The sequence below is a fragment of the Nyctibius grandis genome, chromosome 4, assembly GCF_013368605.1.
Source record: "Nyctibius grandis isolate bNycGra1 chromosome 4, bNycGra1.pri, whole genome shotgun sequence".
In the NCBI taxonomy this organism is placed as follows: domain Eukaryota; kingdom Metazoa; phylum Chordata; class Aves; order Nyctibiiformes; family Nyctibiidae; genus Nyctibius; species Nyctibius grandis.
In genome coordinates, this window is record NC_090661.1 from 46,179,024 (window position 1) to 46,203,032 (window position 24,009).

A 24,009-nucleotide genomic window follows, 5' to 3' on the forward strand; every position below is an offset into this window, starting at 1 on the left:
CATTAAAAATGAATGATACTAGAGCAAATGGCATGTTAGACAATATTTAATTTTTTAAAAAGTAAATTGTTCCTGTTTCTAGGAGAGAGAGTAGTGAACGAAGCATTTTTCCTCACATCTGATTTAATTCAAATATATTTTATAGGCTACTGGAGCACAGTTGTAAACAAAAAGTACCACTACATTGTTTATATCCCCCAAACTGAGAATATATTTGTAAGAGAGTTCTGAAAAAGTGAGTCAAATACCTAATGGGCTCTATAAAATTTATGTAGCAAAAAGCCAATAAATTTCATTCTGCACCTCAGATCCTATAGAGCTAATTGTTACAGGTTTTGTTAACATGCAAGAGTCTCTAGAGTACTTAGAGATTTATCCTTGATAAGGTGATATTTGTTAAATGTACTTTGCTGTCATATTTAAAACATACTTGTCATCTTCGTATGTAATTAATGTCAAATGTTTTATGATAACTGTCAAAACAACTTCATTTAGGAAATGCATGAAAAACTGAATAAGTCAAACTTGGAACTCAACCAAGAAATAGAGAATCTAGAAAAAGAACTAGAAGAAGAAAAATCTAAGCAATCAGAAAATGATGACTTGGTAAGAATAAGTAGAATCCTGTCTTTGTTACCATTCATTTAAAAAATAATTTGCACAAAAAAATTCTCTATGGAGAAGACAAACTATTCTCTTTGGGTTTTTTGAAACAAAAACTGCATTTCCCATTTTATCTCCCCTCATGCTCTCTGTAGCATATTAGAAAATGACACCCGTAAAGGAAAATACTCAAAAGAAGAAAATCTGGTTTTACTGATTTGGCAGTAGAACCTTCTCAGTTTGAAAATTAAAGTAACTTTATTAATTGCCTAGACTATTTCAGTCAAATCTGTGGAAGAAGCTATGTGACAACTAATAATTTTCAGGTGGCTGAAATTCAGAAAAGAGTGGAGTCTTTAGAGAGTGAAGCAAAATCTATCCAGTCACAAATTGATGAGGTATGTCCAATCTTCATAGTTTCTGTTTTCAAATCTTTGCAATTTCTGTGTTCTTCATGTGGTTACTGTTTTAATTTTTTTGCTATTAAGGGTGCAGAGATAATATGCTGTGTAATCCAGAAGACTTTGTAAGGCTTAGTGCTTTTGTGTGACTTGATTTAGCAACTTTGAATTTCATATAGTGATTGACATTTATTGGGAAGTACAGTTACCTTGTCTTTTCTTTGCCTTCTTACTCCACAATGATATATGGTGTTGCAAAACTACAATCAGCAAAAACTGTTGAAATTATAGGGAAAATGTGAGAATACGTATATAGCACAGCTAGAAAACTTAAGAATAAGTCCAATAATACCATCGTGACCCCACTTATGTCTTCACCTGTACTGTTTATAAACAACACACTTTTTTATTTAACTTAGGCCAAGACCACCCTGAAAGTATATAGGATTAATACAGAGAGACTCAAGACATCCGTTCAAGATTCAGTAGACGAAAACTGCCATCTTCAGGAAAGTGAGAAACAGGTAGGTGTTTTCTAGTTATCCTTAGAAATACTAGATTTTCTTATGATACTATGTAAATATGATTTCCTCAAGGAGCTTGTCCACAACGTGTTTGTTAATACCCCTTGTGTGTTCCACTAAATGGATTGAGGAAGAGGACATGGCTTTAAAATCATTGTATGTTGGAATAACTTTGTCTAGAATAGTCCTGTTTTAAAAGAAATTTAATAATTAGAGTTTGTGGGGAAACATGCATAGACTTCAGTGAGGAAGGAGAGCATATGGTAATGTTAAGACTAACAATTTTCCGGAGACCTGGAGGAAAGCAGAAAGATTTGAGCAAGTCTACAGCTAGGATCCTCTACAGAGGCAGAGAGAAAATGCTTATACTTGAGCCAGAAAACAAAAGAAATTAAGAAATTGCAGAGTATGCAAAAGGCAGGTAAAAAACTTAATGTAGTACTACTTGGATGAATTAATGGAAAGTCAGGTAAGTAATATGAAGGGACAGAAGAGACTGTTACTTCCCAAATTTTAGCTGTTTATTTTCCTCAGTGCTGTAGCTGGGTCCCAAAGAATGCTGATTGTTTTAAAATATTCAGCATATGCAGTAGCTGTCTTGTGCAATAACTAGTTTTACAATGAAATTCTGCAGAGAAGGACCTGGGAGTTCTGGTGGGCAAGCTCGCATGAGCCAGCAGTGTGCCCTTGTGGCCAGGAAGGCCATTGGTATCCTGGGGTGCATTAGGAAGAGTGTGGCCAGCAGGTTGAGGGAGGTTAATCCTCTTCCTCTGCACTGCCCTAGTGAGGCCACACCTGGAGTACTGTGTCCAGTTCTGGGCTCCCCAGGTCAAGAAAGACAAGGAACTACTGGAGAGAGTCTAGCAGGGGGCTACAAAGATTAATTAGAGGACTGGAGCATCTCTCTTACAAGGAAAGGCTGAGGGAGCTGGGTCTGTTTAGCCTGGAGAAGAGAAGACTGAGGGGGGATCCTAATCAATACTTAAAAATACCTTAGGGGCGGGTGTCAAGAGGATGGGGCCAGACTCTTCTCAGTGGTGCCCAGTGACAGGACAAAGGGCAACAGGCACAAACTGAAACATGGGAAGTTTCATCTAAATATGAGGAGGAACTTCTTTACTTTGAGGGTGACAGAGCACTGGAACAGGCTGCCCAGGGAGGTTGTGGAGTCTCCTTCTCTGGAGATACTAAAAACCTGCCTGGACATGATCCTGTGCAACCTGCTGTAGGTGAACCTGCTTTGGCAGGGGATTGGACTAGATGATCTCCAGAGGTCCCTTCCAACCCTAACCATTCTGTGATTCTGTGAAATTATTCTATTTTTTCTCTAACAAAAACATATTCTCTCTGAACATTAAATGTTCCATGGAATGTTCCTGGGTTTTGGAGGGGGTTTGGGTTGGTTGGTTGGTGGTTTGTTTTTTTGGGTTTTTTTTGTGTGTGTGTGTTTTTTGTTGTTGTTGTTTGTTTGTGTTTTGTTTGTTTGTTTGTTTGGGGTTGTTTGTTTGTTTTTATTTTAATGGATATGTGCTTATTTTCCTGACTGATGATCTTGATGTCTGGATAGTAACTTGATAGATATCCTGCTGGGGGAGTAGAAGTACGAGCCTGTTGGTTTTTATCAGTCTTATAAAAAGCTGGGGAGTGCTTTAGTCCTCTGTATCAAAACATTGCACATATCAGACTTACCGATTCAGGGAAAAAAAAAAAAGTTACAGGAAATACAAAATTTTCTGCAGGAGGAATATTTCAGTTCTGTACATCTCTTATCAGTAAATGTTCATATTTTTCTCTGATTTTAGAAGGACTACATGTTTGTGACTACAAAATAAAGGAAGACAAATGTATTAGATGCTGTGAATGGAGAACAGTAGACTTGGCTGTTATCACCGTGAGATTAAGTTGCCTGAGAATTATTTTCTTTCCAGAGTCTTTTTCATATAATCTATACATCCTTTTGGTTGTTTCTGTGAGGAGGAAGGGTCTGGTGTCAGTGCTTTATTTCCAATCTGACAGTAACTTCTGTAATAAATTTTGAGAAGCAGTGCACAAAGTTTTAATAGAGAGGGATTTTTTTTGTTTTTTCTCTGGTAATTTCTTGGGTTCAAAAATAAATAATCCAATTATTTGTGTGTGTATGTGTGTGAAAAGAATCTTTTTTTCTTCACTTTTATTAAAAAATAGTAGTTAAGAGTAAGAGTAATTGTCAGCACTTGATTGCCTATAAAATGTAGACAATATTATTTTGTATCAAGCAAATGCAGGAAAAAATCGGTAAAAACAGCTCCCAGGATGTAATTAACTTGCCAGGTTCCTAGATAAAAATAAGGTGTTGTGCATTACTTACAGATAAAATAACCTGGGTATAGTAGTTCCTTAACCACATTATTTAGGATGAATTACCACGCTTTGTTGTTAACTGAACTTTTTTGCAGTTTTTAGTAATTTGAGAACATTTGTGTGTATTGTATTTTGCTATGCTTTTTAGTAGATAAATAACCTGATGAAAGTTGATGGAACCTGATAAGGAAAGAGAAAGTATCTGCTTTGCTTATTTGAATTCTCTTTCATGAGGAGGTTGTAAGCATGTGAGTTAGTTTGCTATATTAGAATATCCATATCCTTTTTTTATTTTTCTTTCTTACTTTTTTTTGTAAAGATGGAATTTCACTTATGCTCAACAGGTAACAAAGGTGGTGTTTGTTCGCAGAAGCTAGAGTACTTTCTTTCTCTGTCCATTTGCACTAATGGGTCATAATCTTCTGGCACATCATAGCTTAAATGTCATAACAGATGTGCTGTCTCAGATTTATGATGTGTCAGAGAGAGGATTGGGCCTTTTAGTTTGAACAAGGGAACTGTTAATGAACTCCAAACTTTCTGTGCTTTGTTTTTTTGCAGGACTGTTAGATGTATATATTGCTTTAGCTATTGCAAATCCTTGCTATTTCTCTTTATTAAAATTCTTACAGGTATCATGTCAATTTATTTTATCTTTGGCTTCATAAAGAAGAAATCTCTTAAAGTTTAGCTTCCCTTTGAGGGTGACATTTAATGATAAAAGCAGTTGCCTGTGTACGTCTTCTGAGCAGTATTAGCATAAAGAGCATTTTTGTTTTATCCATAATACGTAGCTTGCATGATGCTGCAAATTCATATGTGGCTTTTACTGCTTGAAAGGTGCAGTTGTGTGCCAAGTGGGGTTGACCAATTCTAGTCACATACCTTTTGTTTTATGCATTCTAGTTTATCTTTGATAAGTAGTGTGCAGGCTTGCTTGTCTATTTGCATGGCAGTTCCCCTGTTTAACTACCATTTTCTGGTTTTATTTTTAGTGTAACTGGCTGTTGTGTTCTTGCTCCAACCTAGTTATTCTTTTCTGTACGTTCACTGCTTTTAAATTGGTTGCCTGTTGTGCAACTTCAAGCAATATTCTTTTGACAGACTCAAAGACAAATTTCTTTATATTGTACTCCATGTTTTTGTACTGCATGTTTTGTCTTAACAGAAATGTGCATCAGTTCAATTTCATTCTCACAATATGAAGGCATGGTTTAATTAGTTAATGTGTTGCGGTGGCTATTTTTAATGAACTGGTGCTTAAGTGTACTAATCCCTTTACTGCTGTAAAGTATTTTTGTGAAACAAGATTTTTACTGGGGGATGTCTGTAAAATGTAACCTTGGAATCTACCTGGTTTTTTTAGTTAACCACAGTTAATTACAAAGATACATACTAGTAAGTGTTGATTACATACGGTTGCTGTGACTTTCATTAACAGGGAAGCTTTTTTAAAATAAATTCAAAAATTACTTTAAGAGGTGTGGAGGAGAGTAGGAGAAATAATATAGTTTTGCAAGTCACATGAATTTAAATAGCTGTCTAAAAAGCTTCCTGGTTTCCCTTACCTCACCAACCTCTTCTAGGTTGAAAAGGCACAGGTACAGTTTCAGAAGTGTGTGAGCATATCGGGGGAACGAGTGTTCTCCTCTCCATCCATTCACCAGTGTTTGGAGCTGTTACACAAATTGTCACTGTTTTATATCCATTGCTATTGTCACATCAGGGTTTTTAAACTGAGTGGAACATTAACTGAACTGTTCTTATAAATATTTAAAAATATCCTAACAACTAATTACAATGGAGAGCTATTGCAGCTAAAGTGACTGGACAATAACATAGAAGTCTTACGTTTCAAGTCTTGAGGTTTAACTGTCTTGTAGTTATCTCTGTTAATTCTTACTGATGGGTGAGGTTAAAATTCTGCTTGTGTATAGATAATATACATAACAGGCTCAAGTACTATTCATCCTTGATTCTTGGTTATAATAGACAGTCATGCTAATCTGGTATTTCCCTTTTTAGCTTTCACAAGAAGCTGAAGGATGGGGTGAACGATTTAGTGAACTAAATGAACAAACTAAGATGTTTGAATCGTCTAAAGCAGATATAGAAGAAGTATTGAAAAACAAAGAGAGTCAAGTCAAGGTAAATTATGACAGCTAACATTGAATCAAACTATTCAGACTGATGCTAACCACTGAGTTCCAAGAAAGTCTAACAACCTCTCCTTGCTTAATATGCATTAAGCTGTTTTGGGGTTTTATTTGCTGTTTCCATCCTCTAATGTCTTATTTCCTGCTAAGCAAAAAAAGGTTGATTAGCAGCACAGTGGAGCAGTCTGATAGCCTTGGAAGCCAGCATGTTAAATGAGGAAAAAATGATGGAGTATTTGCTTTTTGTTTTTAATCTGGAGCGTGGGAGTTGGGAGTGTATTCTTACATGTGTGTACCTTATATCCACAAGCCCTGCTAAAAGCATTCATGCTTGGCTATCTGAAAAGTCTTCACAAGGGCACACCTATTGACCTGCAGGTATATGTTTTAATAGAAAAAGTAGTATCAGGCATCTAGAATCCTGCATATGGGGCTCACTTAATCTACTAAGGGAACTAAGTAAAGGACAGAAATCCTGAAAAAGTAATTGTAATGGTAACTAAATTTTCATTGCTTGTATTTATTTTACTGTTTGTGTTTTGTGTGGGCTTTTTCTTAGTCGCTGACACAATACTTACTGAAGATGAAAGACTGGAGTTCAGCAACAAGAGAAGATGATGACACTGAAGATAATCACTGGGACACAGATATAAAGGGTGAAACAGAGAATGGAGAGCACTTAGGTACGGTTTGTATAGCTTCTTATGTTTAATATTAATTTAATAGAAGTTTTAGAAATACAGAACCAACAAACTTCCAGGAAAGTTGAAAGATTAGCTTTGTAGAAGTTGGATTTTTCAAAACAGCCAATGTTATTCATGTCGGACAGTTAGCTGGTGCTTGGATATCTCTGGAATAACAACCTATGCTACTATTTAGCAGTGTGTGGATATAGCTAAAGCATATATATTATCATAGAGCAATGTAAAGACTCAGTGCTCAGTCTCTTGCAGAATGACTTTAGCCTATATTAGTATTAAGCAGTGATTCTCAGATATTTGTAGGTGGAAACCTTGCTTGCATTTCTTCTTGAAGCTCCTACCAGGAGTAGCACTGTGGGTCCTCAGAGTGTAATTTCTGCTTCCTTGTCCTTACGCAGGTGTTACTTCTTGCAGGCAGTGTAGTAGCACTGGAATGAGATGGGGGTAGATGTGGATCCCCTCAAAACAGCAGCACAGAAGAACCTTTCTTCATCCTTTTTCTTGCTGCAGCTTCTTTTTATGCTGGTGCTGATTATACCATATGACACATCCCAGTAAATCTTACCGTGTGTATTTAGCATTTCACTTTTAACATGAGCATTCTGAGTCTGATTGGCAAACAAAGCACTAGAATATAGGCATATCCCTCCCTCTTCCCCCTCTTTTTTTTCCTTTGTCCTCCAAATATGCTGTGCCTATCATGGTACATTGGGGACTGCTTTTTTTTTTATAAAACCAAAATAAAATAATAGTAGTAAGCTGTGTCACAGACCTTTTTGTGCTTTTTATGTGACGTATTATTCTATTCTGTCAATCAGATGATCAGCAAAAACGAACTGTAAAGAAATTGATCTATGCTGCAAAGGTATGTGATTTTAAGAAACTTATGATTTTAAGAAACTTATGGATGGAAGGGGGGAAACTAGAGGGAATATACGCAATTTTTATGCTAAGTTTAATTGCATATAGATATCGCTATCACAGAGTTCAGCATCTTTTAATTAATTAGATATTTTTGCATGTAAACAGTTTCTGGTAATCTTAAAATGCTCATTTTTTTAAAATTTTGATTGTAGTTAAATGCTTGTTTAAAGACCCTGGAAACAGAGAGAGATCAAATGTATTCAAAACTGTCTGATGAAAATAAAGCTAAAGGAGAACTTACAGGTAATTAAATGTTGTTTTGCCTTTAAGATTAATAAGATGCTGCTTTAGTAAAATGGTGTTACAGGCTGTAAGTATTACTTCCAGTAAAAACTGAAGGTTAAGTTTACATTAATAGCTCTAAATGATTTTTAAAATGCTTGTTTGAGTTTAAGTTGCTTAGCTATTTTAAATACTTGATTTTTAGAGGTAAAGCAATCGAAGTTGCTAAAGCACCATTTGCAAATTTTGTTGTACTCTGTTGGAATATTCTCTGTTAAATTATAGAATCTTAAAATACATGGGCAAAGTTATTTTAATAGATATATAATACCTTCTTTACGTAATTTCTGGACATGGAACAATGGAGTTTTAATCTAAATTTTAAAACCATCTATTAAAAATGGTAGCTTAATTGTAATTAGTTTGTAATGGGTGCAGGCTTAATACTACTAGAATCCAAAATACTGCATTTAGATAATTGAACCCAAAACCACCTTGCTTTGTTTTTTTCCTTTGTGGTTTTTTTTTTCCTCCCTTTTCCAGGACATTCTGAATTAAACCTTATGACATGAAAACACTGCCACTTTAGTTGAAATTAAAGCCTATAATTAGCTATTGCTTTTGTAGATAACAGCCAGCGGAGTAGCCATTACATTTGAATGTACTGTGCTTTGTTATTTGGGTGATGAAATGCTCTGTAAAATGTATTTTTCTGTTTTGATAGTCCCTTAAACTGGCTCTTTGTGCTAGTGTGTTTTCCAAATTGATTGTAACTGTCCCATAAAGATATTCAAACTTACTTGAAGCTTTCTATGTTTCTTGAAGAGAGGCATAGGAATAGTAAATAGGAAAAGAAACATGACTGATTTTAATTAGGAAAGATTAGGTAGTTTGACAAATCTGAGTTATCCCTTCAGGCTGCTGAGCAAGACCTCATGTGGGTAAATCTGCAAGAGTGTATGATGGTACCAGTAGAATAATTACAATAATAAGAGCCCTAAATAAAAAAATATATTGTGAATTACGAAACTGCATTGTTTCTAAAGAAGCTATACAATTTGGAGCAAAGGCTAGATATATGCTCAGAGCTGCACTTTGTGGCAGGTAGAGAGTATAGTTGCTGGTTTCCCATCAAAAGGATCAATACTGCTTCTCAATTTGTATAATTTATTGAAATATATTAACATATTATTGCTTATATTATTAACAGAGAATCAAAGGTTTTTACAGACATTTTATATACTAAAATATTGCAAATATTTGTAAGTTTGTAAATTGTGCATTGCCCCAATATAATTATCTCTAAATTTGACAGAGCGTATAGAAAATCTTCAAAGTCAACAAACTTCCTTGCAGTCTGAAAATGAACATTTTGAAAGTGAAGTTCAAAAGCTTCAGCAGAAACTTAAAGTAATGACTGAGCTTTATCAAGAAAATGAAATGAAACTGCACAGGTGCTGTTTCCTCTTTATATTCAATGCTTACAGTTTGATTTGAATGTAACTCTTCGATTTGGGGGGCTAAAAATTGTTGAAAATTTGAATACTGCTTTCCAGAGTTTTCTGAATTGTGAAGACCCTATTATGTTACACCTTCATGTACATTTGTGATCACAGTAGTTTTATAGAAGTTGTTTCCGTGAAAGTAGTGATATATTATTTTAGGACTTTTCCACATGCAAGTACAGAGACAAAGATAAAACAGGAAGTAACAAATTTCTAATCTATGAAGTAAGGTGGGTAAAGTTGGAAAGCTTGATTATTTTTTTTATTAAGATATGATATAATACATATTCAGCTGTCAAAGTTGCTGAAAGAAAGATAATCAGTAGCTGCTCTAACTGTGAGGTATATTTTATATAGTAAAGAGAGCTAGTAATGTCAGCAGAGCAGGGATGCAATATATAAAACTAAGCTTAGAGTTAAAACATCATAGGCAAGCTAACTGTTATCAGTAAGCAACATAGAGCCCCTGTGAATCAGGCTTTCCTCGCCAAGAAAGATAGAACATGAAGGCTGTACTACCTGCCTCGCAGTCAGGATGGTAGTAGGGATTATGACTTACTGATTGAAATCAGAAATATGTTAAGGACTAGAAATAAAGTTGATTGGGATGGCATGGGGCATGTAGTAACCTTCAGAAGAGTGTGTGTGTGTGTGTGTGTGTGTGTGTGGATGGGGCAGGGGGAGGGAGCAGAGGGCATCATTTTAGGGCATAATGGTAAAATTACAGTTTTACTAGCCAGAAATTACTTCTTCAAGAAGCAGTCATAATCTTGAAGGCAGCAAGAGAAGCAGCACAAGTCTTGATCCTCTACTAGGCAGTATGCAGGATGTTTTTTAAGTATTACTTTCAATAATCTGCTCTGTAGTATGTATATGTTTATATAGATATTTGGCATTTTTATAGATGCAACAAAACCTAGAAATCCCATTACATTAACATTTGATTTTAAAAAAGGGCAGGGGGACAGGGAGTGGGAAGGAACCTATTAAAAAGAAGCTATAGTGGGCAGTCAGAAAGGAAAAATGTTTGCAGACTCTGTGGATGATATTTAAAAATACCACACTGAAGCTCAGCAAATGTATGCTGCTTATCAAAGTTTTAGAAAAGCCAAAGAGGAGTGGGGAGAAGCTGGCATGATGAGATAGCAGAATAAAAGAGGCTATTAGTATTAACAAGGCATCTTTTAAAAAGCTAGGTGTGTTCAAACGAGGGCAATAGAAAAGTGGGAAATGAAGACTGAGTAGAAAAGATGTTAAAATAATGTTCAAAAGATCCATGATTTAGATAGTTTAGTTGCTGAGGGCTGCTGTGTAACCGGAAAAGGAGCAGTTCATCCATTCAGGGCTGTATGCAGCAGTAGTATCCCTGTGTGTTCTTCAAAATTACCTTGTGTATAATCTGTGGTCTGGAATATGGGTTTTCTCTTCTGTAGTGCCCAATAAGGCATAAAAAAAGTAGGGACCTGGAAAGAATTTTAATAACTATTTTTTTAATAGCTAGTAACAACCTTTTTATTCTCCAGAAAATTATGATAAAATGTAAAAAAAGTACCAGAACAAATAACTGAAAGTTAGTGTAGTTTGGGTTTTAGTTTGATTTGATTTGTGGCTGCTTTTGTTTTTGGTTTTGGGTTTTTTTTTTTTCCCCCCAAAAAATAGAAATATTCCTTGGGAATATCGGTTGTCTTCCAGATTCATTTTAGGAATACTGGTGATTGTTTCATATGGAACAGTTAATGAACTGAATAAACTAATATGAATAAAAACTAGTGCTATTTATGCCACTTCATATGTTGCCTATAAAACTTTATCTGGATAAATACCATTTATTCATCACACCTAAATAATTGGAGAAGTTTTCTTGACAGACCAACTACAAAATTGTTGACTTGAAACAGAATTAACCATAGTTTTTGAATTTTCTTAAAGGAAGCTGACAGTAGAAGAGAGAGAACGCCTACAGAAGGAAGAAAAGCTTTCTAAAGTGGATGAAAAAATTAATCATGCTGCTGAAGAACTAAACAGCTATAGGTAATTATAGATTTTAGTTGCTATAATCACTTGTTCCAAAGTCAGCAAAAGGCAATAGAGAATTAATAAAAACACCAGCATAAGAGAATGTATTTTCTTCCAGTTACTTTGTTTTTTGTGTGTGTGTTACATGCTAGTTTGTGTGTAATCACGCATACTAAGGGAGTTTCTGCTTTGTTAAAAAATTTGACTACGGAAGATCACTAGCAACTTTTCTTCTATTAGAATGCTAATTGTATTGACATGTTAGCTTTAATGGAATGGTGGAAGTGGGTCTCTAGTTCCCTTTACTGAACAGAGATAAAAACGTGAAGTGAAGAGAATGCTGTGAAATAAATGCAATGTTCAGTTTTCCTACAGATCCTAATGTATTTATGTTGTATAGTTATAGTATTCTATTTCTGTATCTCTAAGCTTGTCAAATAGTACTGTTGTTTAGAAATTCTTTACTAAAATACTGTGATGTGGGAATATTTTCTGTAGTTGTTTTTTAACTGCTTTGCTCTCTTTTGTGTTACACCAACTGTGTACCTCTGCTTTGTTTCTGTGGTTTCTCAAACTATGGCATAATTCTTCAATTTATAACATATATTCCCTGTCTTCCTTCAATGTTTATGGGAGTATTGACTCTAACTGAACGATACTGATCAACAAGGCTTCCTGAAGAGTTAGTTAAATTAATTCTTTCTCTAGAATGTAGAGTTCTTGTAGACATTCTTCAGGGAGACAGAATTCACCTTTCTTGATTTACTCAGAATGTGAACTTTGTGGACATCTTAATTTTAAAGAGAATATCAATATTGCAAATGGAGTATAACTAAACAATGAATGTGTCTTCAGCCTACCTGCTGAGAGTGTAGAACCTAGAGAGGCTGTGCACAGGGCAGCTGGCAGCAAAGATGGCATCATATTTTCTGTGGTCTTGAAATAACTTTAGTGCAAGTGACTGTCTCTCAGGACTGACTGTGGTAGCCTGTGACAGCATGATGCTCCAGCCACATCGGTACTTTTGTTGAGCTGGGTGAAGCTGGCTGCTAGGGCTTATGTGAAGGGTATCCTTTATATTGGAAACATCGCAGACCACTGAAAAGTTGGGGAGATCCTGGGTTTTTTGCTTCTGTTCTTTTGTTTGCATTCCTGTTTGCAGTAATCTAGGGCCTAGAATTTCCACTGCTACTATAATTTTTGTGTATCCCGTGGGCGTCAGTGACAATACTGTCTTTTGGATAAAAAAATCTTAATCACACCCTTTGTTTACTATTGTGTTTACTGTATTTAAAATTGCTTTCCTCCACATTTTATTACAATGTCATAAATCGTAGTTTTGTTACAGACAGCGAGCAAAAGATCTTGAAGAAGAGCTAGAAAGAACCATTCGTTCTTACCAGAATCAGGTATGTGCTTTGTGTTACTTGCCATCTGTGCCAAGTAGGAGGGATGTTATTGCAACTGAAATACCACTTTCAGCTAGGTTGTGATACTGTATTTGGCTTGGTTTTGTTGGGTGGTTTTGTGCCCTTTTTTATTTTTTCTTTCCCCTTCATGCCATCTGGTTTTGGCTGACACAATTTCATAGCAGAGATCACCAGATAACTTTATTAAAAGTTAAAATTTAAGTTCAGATGTTTCATTATAAATTATCCACACACATTAAATTTACGAATAAAAGCATACACTCAATCTTAAGTTTTCTTTTTTTAGATGAATAATGATCTAATGAATCTCTCTTTCACAGATTACTTCACATGAGAAAAAAGCTCACGATAATTGGGTAAGTTCCAAATACTGAATTTTCTCAACTTTGTAAGTCTTCCTTTTCCATTGTTTGAATAGCTTGCTTTATCACTTTTTTGTTGCTTATTAAAAACAGATAATCAAAATTAACCTGTCGCCTTTAAACATACAGATTTCTTGCAGAAATACACAAAAGCATGTTAAAAATACTTCTATCATATAAAATAGTTGGAATAATTAAGCTAGATACCCATGAGCACAGTAGAATGATATTACAATATTATTTGCTGTAGCAATAAATCTGCTGGCATAACATGTTACCATTTAACAAGTGTGTGACATTTTGCTAATAATAACAGCTTTTGGCCTTGTTTCAATGCCATTTTAATATTTTCCCTGGATGTACTTCACTCCTTTTATCTACTAATAGAAGACACTATGTAAGAACAGTATGTTCCATTGACAGCTTCCTAAGAATGTTGCTACAAAATCCATTTTTACCTTTTTTTCCAAACAGGAAACTTTAAAATATCTCCTGAGTAATACATTCTTCAGTTTCACAGAATGGTCTGTATGAGATAGAATCCTGTTAAAAGCTATGGCGCTTTGTGGTCATAATTTTACAGTTCTTAACTATATGATTTTCAAATAAAACTTTCTTATATAAAATTTGAGACTTTAAATCTTTTATATATTCTGTAGATGCTTCAAAGTGGCTATAGCCAAAGAATTTAATTTCTGCAGTTTTAAGAACCTGCAGGAAAGCCATATCATTCCTCAAAAATTTGGGTAGTAGAGCTGCTTATGTCATTTGATGATGTATGTGAGGCTCTGTTTCATATGCTTTACACACAAGTCATATCTTGTGAAAATACAGTCCACACACTTCAGATAGAAGAAAAAAAAAAAAAAAAAGTCTTTGATCTAGGACCTGTCACATTTATGAAGTATTTAATGAATAAATAGCAGTATCTAAGCATCTGATTTTTGTCCCTCCCCAAAGCTGACAGCCCGAGCAGCTGAAAGACACCTCAATGATATAAAAAAAGAAAATGCACATAACAGACAGAAGTAAGTGCAGTCCTGATCTAATTCTAAACAAATGCAATTTGGCATGTGAGTATGTTTTGGATTTATGCAATTTGGTATTTTCTAGACCTATGTTAATCAGTTGTGGCCCAAACAGGGCAGAGAAAGCCCAGTGTTCTGTTGGAGTTCTGAAAGAAAGGGAGTCTTTTGAGCATTCCTGTAATGATAACATGGAAGAACGAACTTAAGAACTATGTGAAGTATTGAAATATTTCAGGAAAGAAGCAGAATGTAGTACTAGAATTCAAAGGTTTTGGGGGTTGGTTTGTTTTAAATAAGTATATTATCAACCAGATGTCATGGTTACCTAATGATTTTACAGCTTATCTCAGAAGTTAATACTGAGCTAACAGATCAAGTGGTGGTGGTTGAGAGGAACCTTGAGGTGTGAAGTTAACTAATACGTGGAATACAATTTAGAGTACTCATGAGAGTAATGTCATGCTAGGAATTGTGCCATCTAACATGCCACTTGAACTTCTGAATTACTGTTTAAATACAGCAGCACAGAGAAATACTTTCAGGAGTTCTTAAGTTCAGAGTTCTATGACATCCTTTGTCTTTTTTTATTTAGGGAATAAATACCTTGCTTCATTAACTCTTTAAGTAGAAAGCCTAGCAGGGAACAGTGCAGTCCAGTAAAACTGTTGCACTTCTTGGTTATTAACTACTTTTTTTGTTGTTTATTTGCAGATTAACTGAAACAGAATTTAAACTTGACCTTTTAGAAAAAGATCCTTATGCTCTTGATGTTCCAGTTAGACCATTTGGCAGAGGTACAGTATAGAATTGTAAAATAGAGCTTAATTGTTTTGGTTTATGGTTTTGTTTCCCAAGACCACACATATGTAATTGTTTGAAAACTATCTTGGCCATGTGTATATACAAATAACAGTCGTTTAAAAAAATAATTGGGTTATAAGTGACTCTAGGTCATGGCGAGTATTTTGTTGAAACTAAGTGTGTTTGTAGTATTGATGAGAGTAGACTGGGAATATGATACACATGGTAATTAGAGCACAATTTTCATTTCACATATACAATTTAGTTTTAAACTTTATCTGAGAAGTTAATTACTTTATACAGTTTGCTAAACTAAATATTGTGAACTTGAGTATTTTGTTTTAACTGTTCCAGAGCATTCCCCATATGGACCCTCACCAATGGGCCGGCCTTCATCTGAAACAAGAGCTTTTCTTTCCCCTCCAACTTTGTTGGAGGGTCCTTTAAGGCTTTCACCTGTGCTTCCAGGTGGAGGAGGAGGAAGAGGTACAATTCTTAACTTGAAAATGTATCTATTCTGGATTTCTCTCTCCTCTACTATAAACCTGTCACACCTTTTCCTCTTGCTGGTGACAAAAAGTATTAAAACAACCACTTCAATATAAACAGTTAATTGAACAGACTCTTCCTGTTTTTCATCTTGCTTCTAAAGCTGTCTAATGTGTAACAGTACAATGGAGAATTCAGTTGTTACTAGTAGGTTGGTCAGTGGATTCACTTCAGAAGCATAGCTTGAGAAAAGTGAAAAGCCAAACTTAATGTCTTGTTTTATTTCTTGAACAAATGGGATTCTGCTGAAATAAACCCGAGATTTTAAAGTAAACAAGAATCAATTAGTTTTCTGAAGAAAGAATACTGCCACTTCCATCTCATTAGTCTACAGTGGGTGAGAAAAGGAGAGGGTAACAGTGTTGTCAAAAACACGAGACAGTTTTATTGGGGGTCACGATACTAGAAAGTTACTGATTCAGTAAATTGTTTTCCTCCCTTTGTTCTAAACTTGAGGCAGTCATTGTACATGGAGACAGTTTCTTTCCTAGTGATAAAAGGGACCAGCAAGGTTGTGTGTAAGGAGTAAAATTCGGAGATTGAGGAGCAGATGAAAGCAAGCCATGGTGTCATGGGTTGTAAGGGAAGAAAAACACTCTGCCTTCATATTTTTTGTGTTGATGGAAATAGTGTAGATGAATGCTAGAGTGGAGTTCAGCATCTGTTACAGGTAATAAAGAAGCTACTATTTAATTTACTACTACTGTTACACCTGTTGAAACCTGTACTTATTTAATGAGAAATATATCTAAATGTATCTTCTGTAAGGATTTTGCTAATCAACATTGATTTTTAAAACACCAGCATGGACTATTTATTTACTTTAATTCTTTGTAAAAAGCATATCCAGGTGCATATGAAAGTTGATTCATTTTCTAAGTCAGAAAAGCTTGAGGTTGAGTGTTCAACTGTATACCACACACAAGCAAAATCATACTTGACAATTTATTTGTGTGGAGACAGTAAGTAATGAAACTGAGCTGTCCGATGTATCTTTAAATTGTAGCTTAGCTGTTGCTGGCGAGGAAGAGGAAAAACTGGATTTCAGGATGCAGTATTAGCAAGGAAAGAGACTGTGCAAAGGCATAACTACTGCCCATTTCACAATGGAGCACTAATGTAACTTGGACAGATTAAACAAATGATGTGTTTAAATAATGCCAGCTACAGAGGAATTATAGTGCTCATCTCACTTTGCACAAGACATGAAATGGCTTCAAATTTTAGGTTGAGTTTTAGGATAGAGAATTAGAGAATGATACCAGAATTCAGTATTTCTGTAATTTTTCAGGCCGAATTATTTTAAAGGAAGCTTGCAACCTAAAATCACTCATTGTTACAGTTTCTCTTGCACTTGGTTATGTGTTGACCCGGTCTTCTCTTATTTTTTTTTCTTGGATAAAGAATTAGAAAGAACCAGAAGAGTATTGAATGCAATAACTTTCAGTGTGCTAGTTTTTAGTTTTGTTAGCAGCAGGTTTTTTAGCACTGAGGAGAAGATTTATTGTTAGGGCATTAGTTTCTCTGATTCAAATGAACAGAAACTCTGAAAATTATTTAAAAAAAAATTGCAGGTACTCTAGATTGCACTCTTATTGAGCTAAAACTTTTTCATTCCAAACAAACTTGTTAAACACTTCTAGTAAACATAACTGGTAATCAGCAAACAGCTGGAGAGCCCTGTGGAGCCATGCACCTCTTGTATCTTGGCAGTGTTGACATTCCATTATTTATTTTACTATTTTCAGACTTAATGATGAAAGCCATAACAGAGGATTTAAAATACCTGAGTAAATAGCTATCTGATTTTTTCTATTAGGATCCAGAGGACCAACTGCCATGTATGAAGCTGGTAATGAAAGAGGAGACCTGAGTTCTGATAGATTAACTGATCCCCACAGACCACCATCAGATACTGGATCCCTGTCTCCTCCTTGGGACAGAGAACACAGGATAATTCTGCCTCCACCAGGTATAAAAGTCTGCATAGCTACTCTATCTATGGAAAAATGGAGTTACTGACTTGCAGTGTATATATTTTAAGTATTTTTTGCTTAAAAATAGGAAATGTTTTCTTGGAACTGCATGTGCAACTGCAATGGAAAGTTTTTTTTTTTTAGTAGTAGGTTTTTTGTCCTTCTTGAATGGTGCAGTTCATTTGCACTTCTTCTATGCTATCTTTTAAATACATGTTGGTACTAGCAGTGTACAATCAACTGTTCGGTTTCATCATGTTATTGGGGGTTTGTTTAGTGCATCATAAGACACATCTGGTCTGGATAATAATAATAAGAGATCCGAGAAAGTAAAAAGTTTTAATGGTACATTAGCCTTAAATCAATAAGAGCTAGCTAATGTTGACAAATACTGTGGGTTTATTTTAAAAAAAATTATATTAATAGTACAGGAGTACCATGGTACAGTCATCCTGTTTGGTACATATTTTCATGTTGATACTGCCTCTTTGATAATTAACAACTACAAAATCAGTCTTCATTCTCACTTCTTCAGCTAAACATCTGTATTGCCCATTATCACTCAAGGAAGACAGAGGTGAATCAAAGAGGACAGTACTGATATTTCTAAAGTAAACAATGCAGGGGGAGGGACTATCTTCCTGTATACCTGTAATAAAGAAGCAAAAATGCTACATGTTAAAAAAAAAAAAAAAAAAGGCAAAACTAAAATTATGTAAAGTACACAGATTAAAGTACCTTTGTTATTAGCTGCAGCAAGCAATATTGTATTTGCTACACATCTGTGTGAAAGCCTGATTATAAAACTCAAAGTCCGCTCAGGATGCAGTTTCTCATTTGCCAGATCTGATCTATTGACAGGATACTGCAGGGAGGTGGTCTTGTTTCCTTGACTTGAGCTGTATTCTTACCCCATCTCTGCACTTGGATCTCACTGATACAGTTTGTTTTGTAGCTGCATGATTGATTGCTAGAGCTGATGCAAGGAAGTTGGTGGAAACACATTACAGCACTATGAAACGTAACAGAAACCAGCACTCTTATCTAAGAATGGCTTAAAACTTATAGTAACTTACTTTGCCTTTGACGCTATGCTGAACTTTTGTTTCAAGGCCTCACTGTTTATAACTTAGCAGAATTTTGAAAGTTATGATTGCCTGTATGTTAGACCAAAAATCAATCAACTTTCTCTTTTGCAGCTCCTTAGTAACGTAAGCTATAGTACGTACTTGGTGGGATTCCTGTGTTTGGAGTTTTTTAAGATTTGTTTGCTTACCCTGATTAATAGTCACTTTGGGTATTTACAAGAGGGTAAGGTATCCAGAGAATTTGGCTGGTCTAAAATTGCATGGAATAGGGGGAATAAATCTTCACTGAGCTGTTCTGTGATTTCTTCAATGTTAGGTGAGCCGTACACTGATCCAGTTATTCCTCCTCGAAGACAAGAAAGATTTTTCCCTAATCTTCCAAATACTGGAAGACTTTCTGGACCAGCCGAACTGCGAACTTACAACATACAGTCTTTTGATAAAACAGGTGGGAATTGCTTCCATGATACTATCAAATGGAGAATCTCAGTATAGGTTGACTATGCATAGTAAGCCATGGTAAGAAGACAACTTTATAGCTACCACAGACCTGATGTTCCATTGTGTAAAAACAATTCAACGCCTGCTAGCCTTCATGCGGTCTTTCCCTATTATCAACAGTAGTAGTCTCTTCTGTTGGGTGGATGGGATTCAGTGAATGGTAGTCATGAGGTGTATTTTTTTTGTCCACCTCCACTGTTCTGTATGTTAACCATTCAGGATTGGCATTGAGTCTGTTTTGGCTCCTCCCATGAGGCTCACCGCAGTATTAAAATATTACTTACTTGCCTTTCCGTGCCACATTTGGTAAAGTTACAAAGAGTTGGAGTCAATAAGACTGAAAGAATAACGGCAAAATTTTCAAATATCCACTGGCTTGGCATACTGAAGCGGAAGGTCCTGAGGTCGTCTCCTTCAAGCTGTTTACCATACTTGCTGCTTTTTGTAGTTCACAGTGCACTTGCCTCCAACTTCATCACATATTTCACTGACCCAAGTACTATTTGTTTTAAATTGGCCAATTACGTAAATTCTAGTTTGTGACATCTAGCAACAGCCAGCAGCTCAGAGGCAAAGTTTTCCTGACTTGTCACTGAAACAGTTTAAAAGCTTAAAGCCTTAATAATTATTAAGCAGTTTTCACCCTTATTTAATGCATAGTAAGTCATATGTGTGTGATTCATCAGCGAGGCTGAAGCCATTAAACTCACAACAGAAACTGCCACCCAGTGTTCAGTTACTCGTATGATTAGTAGTAAGTTCACAGAATCACAGAATGTTAGGGATTGGAAGGGACCTCAAAAGATCATCTAGTCCAATCCCCCTGCCGGAGCAGGATTACCTAGATCATATCACACAGGAACGTGTCCAGGTGGGTTTTGAATGTCTCCAGAGAAGGAGACTCCACAACCTCTCTGGGCAGCCTGTTCCAGTGTTCGGTCACCCTCACCGTAAAGAACTTTTTCCTCATATTTATGTGGAACCTCCTGTGTTCCAGCTTGCACCCATTGCCCCTTGTCCTGTCAAGGGATGTCACTGAGAAGAGCCTGGCTCCATCCTCATGACACTTGCCCTTTACATATTTATAAACATTAATGAGGTCACCCCTCAGTTTCCTCTTCTCCAAGCTAAAGAGACCCAGCTCCCTCAGCCTCTCCTCATAAGGGAGATGTTCCACCCCCTTAATCATCTTCGTGGCTCTGCGCTGGACTCTCTCTAGCAGTTCCCTGTCCTTCTTGAACTGAGGGGCCCAGAACTGGACACAATATTCCAGATGCGGCCTCACCAGGGCAGAGTAGAGGGGGAGGAGAACCTCTCTTGACCTGCTAACCACACCCCTTCTAATACACCCCAGGATGCCATTGGCCTTCTTGGCCACAAGGGCACACTGCTGGCTCATGGTCATCCTGTTGTCCACTAGGACCCCCAGGTCCCTTTCCCCTACGCTGGTATCCAACAGCTCTGACCCCAACTTGTACTGGTACATGGGGTTGTTCTTGCCCAGATGCAGGACTCTACACTTGCCCTTGTTATATTTCATTAAATTTCTCCCCGCCCAACTCTCCAGCCTGTCCAGGTCTCTCTGAATGGCTGCGCAGCCTTCCGGCATCTCAGCCACTCCTCCCAGTTTTGTGTCATCAGCGAACTTGCTGACAGCGCACTCTAATCCCTCATCCAAGTCATTAATGAATATATTGAATAGAACTGGTCCCAGAACCGACCCTTGCGGAACTCCGCTAGACACAGACCTCCAGCTGGACTCTGTCCCGCTGACCACTACTCTCTGGCTTCTTTCCTTCAGCCAGTTTACAATCCACCTCACTACCCGATCATCCAGACCACACTTCCCCAGTTTAGCTGTGAGGATGCTGTGGGAGACCGTGTCAAACGCTTTACTGAAATCGAGATAGACCACATCCACAGCTTTACCATCATCTATCCACCGGGTAACATCCTCATAAAAGTATTAGCAAGAGGGAGGGGGAAAATGGAACTGCTACACTAATGTTAAGATGTATCGCTAGGACAATGCACTTGTAACTTTTTTTAAAAAAAAAAAAAAAAAAACAACAAACTAAAATAGAAGAAAAAGCCTTATTTGGATATAAGAAACTTTGGTTAAACCTGCAGCCTGGTAATTCATGTACAACCTGTACAGAAGTTGGAGAAAATACTCGGGCATAGCTTTGTGTTCCTCTTTCAGTCTTGTGTTGTCTTTCAGTCTGCCTGCAGAACAGTTGCTTGCTACAGTGATACTTTTTTGTCTTTTTTTCTTGCATATATATCCTGATTTTAGAAAAAATACTGAAATCAGTGGTGAGGAGAAGGTCAGCACTGAATAACTTGTTTAACTTTTGCATACAGATGGACATATACCTTCAGAAAACAGCCCACGAACAGAACCAAGTGGAAATGGGATGAAAGATCATTCTAACCTTAGTGTAAGTAGCTAAATGGAAACTTTATTTAAAGAAGCTTTAATTTTCTGCACAATGTTTAGGAAAATTTATCTCTAGTATATTGGTCACCTTGCATTGTGCTGTCCAAATTATAAAATTGTATGTACACTTTTATCACAGCACTTACTGTCTTTTGAGTTAATTTTATGTGTGACTAATATAATCCCTGCTGAAAATTAATTACAACGCAAAAGATGAAACTATGATCAAGCTGATGGTCAGTGCACGTAGATACGCTTGCTCAGGATTATGCTGTAGCTAAGGCAGAGTCGGAGCTGTTAGCTGGCATGACAGTCTACATCAAAGTGGGTCTGATGGGACTGGAGATGTTCCCTTTCCTTATCCCTTTCCCTAAGCTAACTTCCCTGTTTTCACTATGTTGCAGAACTCACTACCTGATCAGTCGCTGGCATCTGAAAGTGAAGCCCTCAGTTCAGGCTTTGCTCCTCCACCTTTCCCCCCAGTCAGGCCTCCGTTGATGCCTGTGGATCCTAGAGCACCTTTAATGAGACGAGGACCTCCTTTTCCTCCCCCTCCTCCTGCTGGCCTATACGGACCACGTGAATGTTTTCCCATACGAGACTTTGGGCTTCCGCGTCCCCCACTGCCAAGTACGTAGCTTTTGCCAGCTTTTACTTTAAGTTGATGAACATGAGTGCTTTGTGCAGGTAGTGAGTTACCACTCTGGGTGAACACCTACATCTTTATTTGCATGTACTACTTCTCAGTTCAACTAACTGGGAGCATCTTTTCTGATGAAGGTTAATTGCGTTGTACACTTTTCTTCTTCACAGTTGCTCGTGTTGATAATGTTTTTACAGATGCTAGCTTTGGCTGGGAAATACACACACTGATCAGCATTTAAAGGGTTCTTTTTTGGGGTAGGAAAGCAAGTAGATGCTTACCTTAATCCTTTTCCTCCTATCAGGTTGCCTCATATATAAATTTTAAAGTTTCATCCTTTAGTTTTGAGATATGCTAGTGTCCATACAAAGGCATGCATTTGGGACGTACTTGTTAGTCGTTTTTCCTTGGAGTTTGCATTAGTGGAGCAAGATGTAAGTATCAGACTGAAGGGCTTGTTTCTGCCTCCTGCTGCTCTCTGATTAACCTGTGAAGAACTAAACTGTTACCTTCCAAAGTATCTGTAAGGTGTGGGAGCTAAGGACTGCCACAGCAGACCAAAGGTGATGGTGGCAGCAGCTGCCCCTTAACAGACACTGACTGGCTGCTGCCATGAGCCTGTTGCGGGTAACTACTGAGAACGGTGATTGTTTTGTCCTCCCCCTTCCTAGCATCTTTGTCTCTTTGGAGCATAACACCTAACCTTGGTATACTTTGTGACTTCTATTGAGGGTAGGCTATTGCTGAGCAGTAAGTGGGGTAGGAGGAGCAGGTGTGTGTTTGCTGTTGTGATTGATATTAACTGGACTACTCTGATTCTCTCACAGTAAGAAATCCATTTCCCATGAGATCTTATCCTCACTATCCACCTCCACGACCTGGATTTTTGCCGCCACCACCACCTCCTGAAAATAGAGTTGAGCCACCTCAGTCAAATCCATCAGCTGTAGAACAAACCGAACCACAGCAAGAGACTTGACAGTCATTTGAGCAACGTGCTGAACCATTTCTGTACTCTTCTCATGGCATTTTTCCTTAAGTAACCATTGTTACTTAGATATATATAAACTACTTTGCTCAAATTGAAGCTTAATAGAAAATTCTCAGGATAGTATTTTGTAAATAAAGAATGAAATAACGATGAATATTGTGAATAAGTGATTTCCATTGTACAATAGTCATTTTAAATTAAGTATTTCTAACTTGAGTAATCTCTTCAGAGGTGTATAAAATTAAATTGTGAACCATATTTTAAAAGTCCAGCTGCTTTGTCCTTGTTGGCTGTACAGGGAATCTCTCTGCATGCCAAAAGTGATGCTTGCTGCTTTATGAATAGAATGTGAAAACAAATTGAAACAGTAAATAAAAGTCTGCTGAAAATGAAGGCAATGTCACTGTTACCATGGTACTATAGAAGTAGTTGATGTGAATAGGAATTAGTATCATTCCCTACTACATACATACTCTGTTAATGATCCCGTAGGTAATCTTTCATCTGTCAAAGCTTTACAAAGTGGCAGTTGTCCTACCCATCCAGTGGGAGGGAATAGGAAAGGTAGAGCATCCATCACTCTTCAAAACAGATATTGGGGGGGTAGTGTTTTATTGAAGATGGCGATATGGTTTTTTTATGACATGAGAGGAAGGAATCATAACTATGTGAGGCTTCAGCACCGCCTGACCCTTGCCTTTGAAGATGCATGTCTGTAGCAAGCTAGGATTAGGGTTTTTTTACTGTCTCAACATGAATTCAGGTTGTCTTCAGATTTTAAGAAGCTGAGTGGGACTAAAAAAAAAAC

General features: G+C 36.8%; 1 protein-coding gene across 4 annotated transcripts in view; it reads left to right on the plus strand.

Annotated features, from left to right (window-relative positions):
- Nucleotides 1-23,594, plus strand: part of MIA2 (MIA SH3 domain ER export factor 2) — a 38,962-nt gene extending 15,368 nt beyond the window's left edge. For 3 of the 4 annotated variants that reach the window (XM_068397646.1, XM_068397648.1, XM_068397647.1), the window contains 19 exons: nt 496-606; nt 930-1,001; nt 1,424-1,528; nt 5,894-6,016; nt 6,584-6,707; nt 7,544-7,590; nt 7,802-7,892; nt 9,187-9,325; nt 11,306-11,407; nt 12,741-12,801; nt 13,143-13,178; nt 14,145-14,212; nt 14,924-15,006; nt 15,368-15,499; nt 17,382-17,534; nt 18,943-19,074; nt 21,492-21,568; nt 21,972-22,197; nt 23,038-23,594. In XM_068397646.1, the coding sequence (XP_068253747.1) occupies nt 496-606; nt 930-1,001; nt 1,424-1,528; nt 5,894-6,016; nt 6,584-6,707; nt 7,544-7,590; nt 7,802-7,892; nt 9,187-9,325; nt 11,306-11,407; nt 12,741-12,801; nt 13,143-13,178; nt 14,145-14,212; nt 14,924-15,006; nt 15,368-15,499; nt 17,382-17,534; nt 18,943-19,074; nt 21,492-21,568; nt 21,972-22,197; nt 23,038-23,189 (2,034 nt within the window). In that variant the 3' untranslated portion in view covers nt 23,190-23,594. The remainder of the gene's footprint in view (nt 1-495; nt 607-929; nt 1,002-1,423; nt 1,529-5,893; nt 6,017-6,583; nt 6,708-7,543; nt 7,591-7,801; nt 7,893-9,186; nt 9,326-11,305; nt 11,408-12,740; nt 12,802-13,142; nt 13,179-14,144; nt 14,213-14,923; nt 15,007-15,367; nt 15,500-17,381; nt 17,535-18,942; nt 19,075-21,491; nt 21,569-21,971; nt 22,198-23,037) is intronic. The other variant, XM_068397649.1, reaches the window with a different exon arrangement.
- The last annotated feature ends 415 nt before the right edge of the window (nt 23,595-24,009 follow it).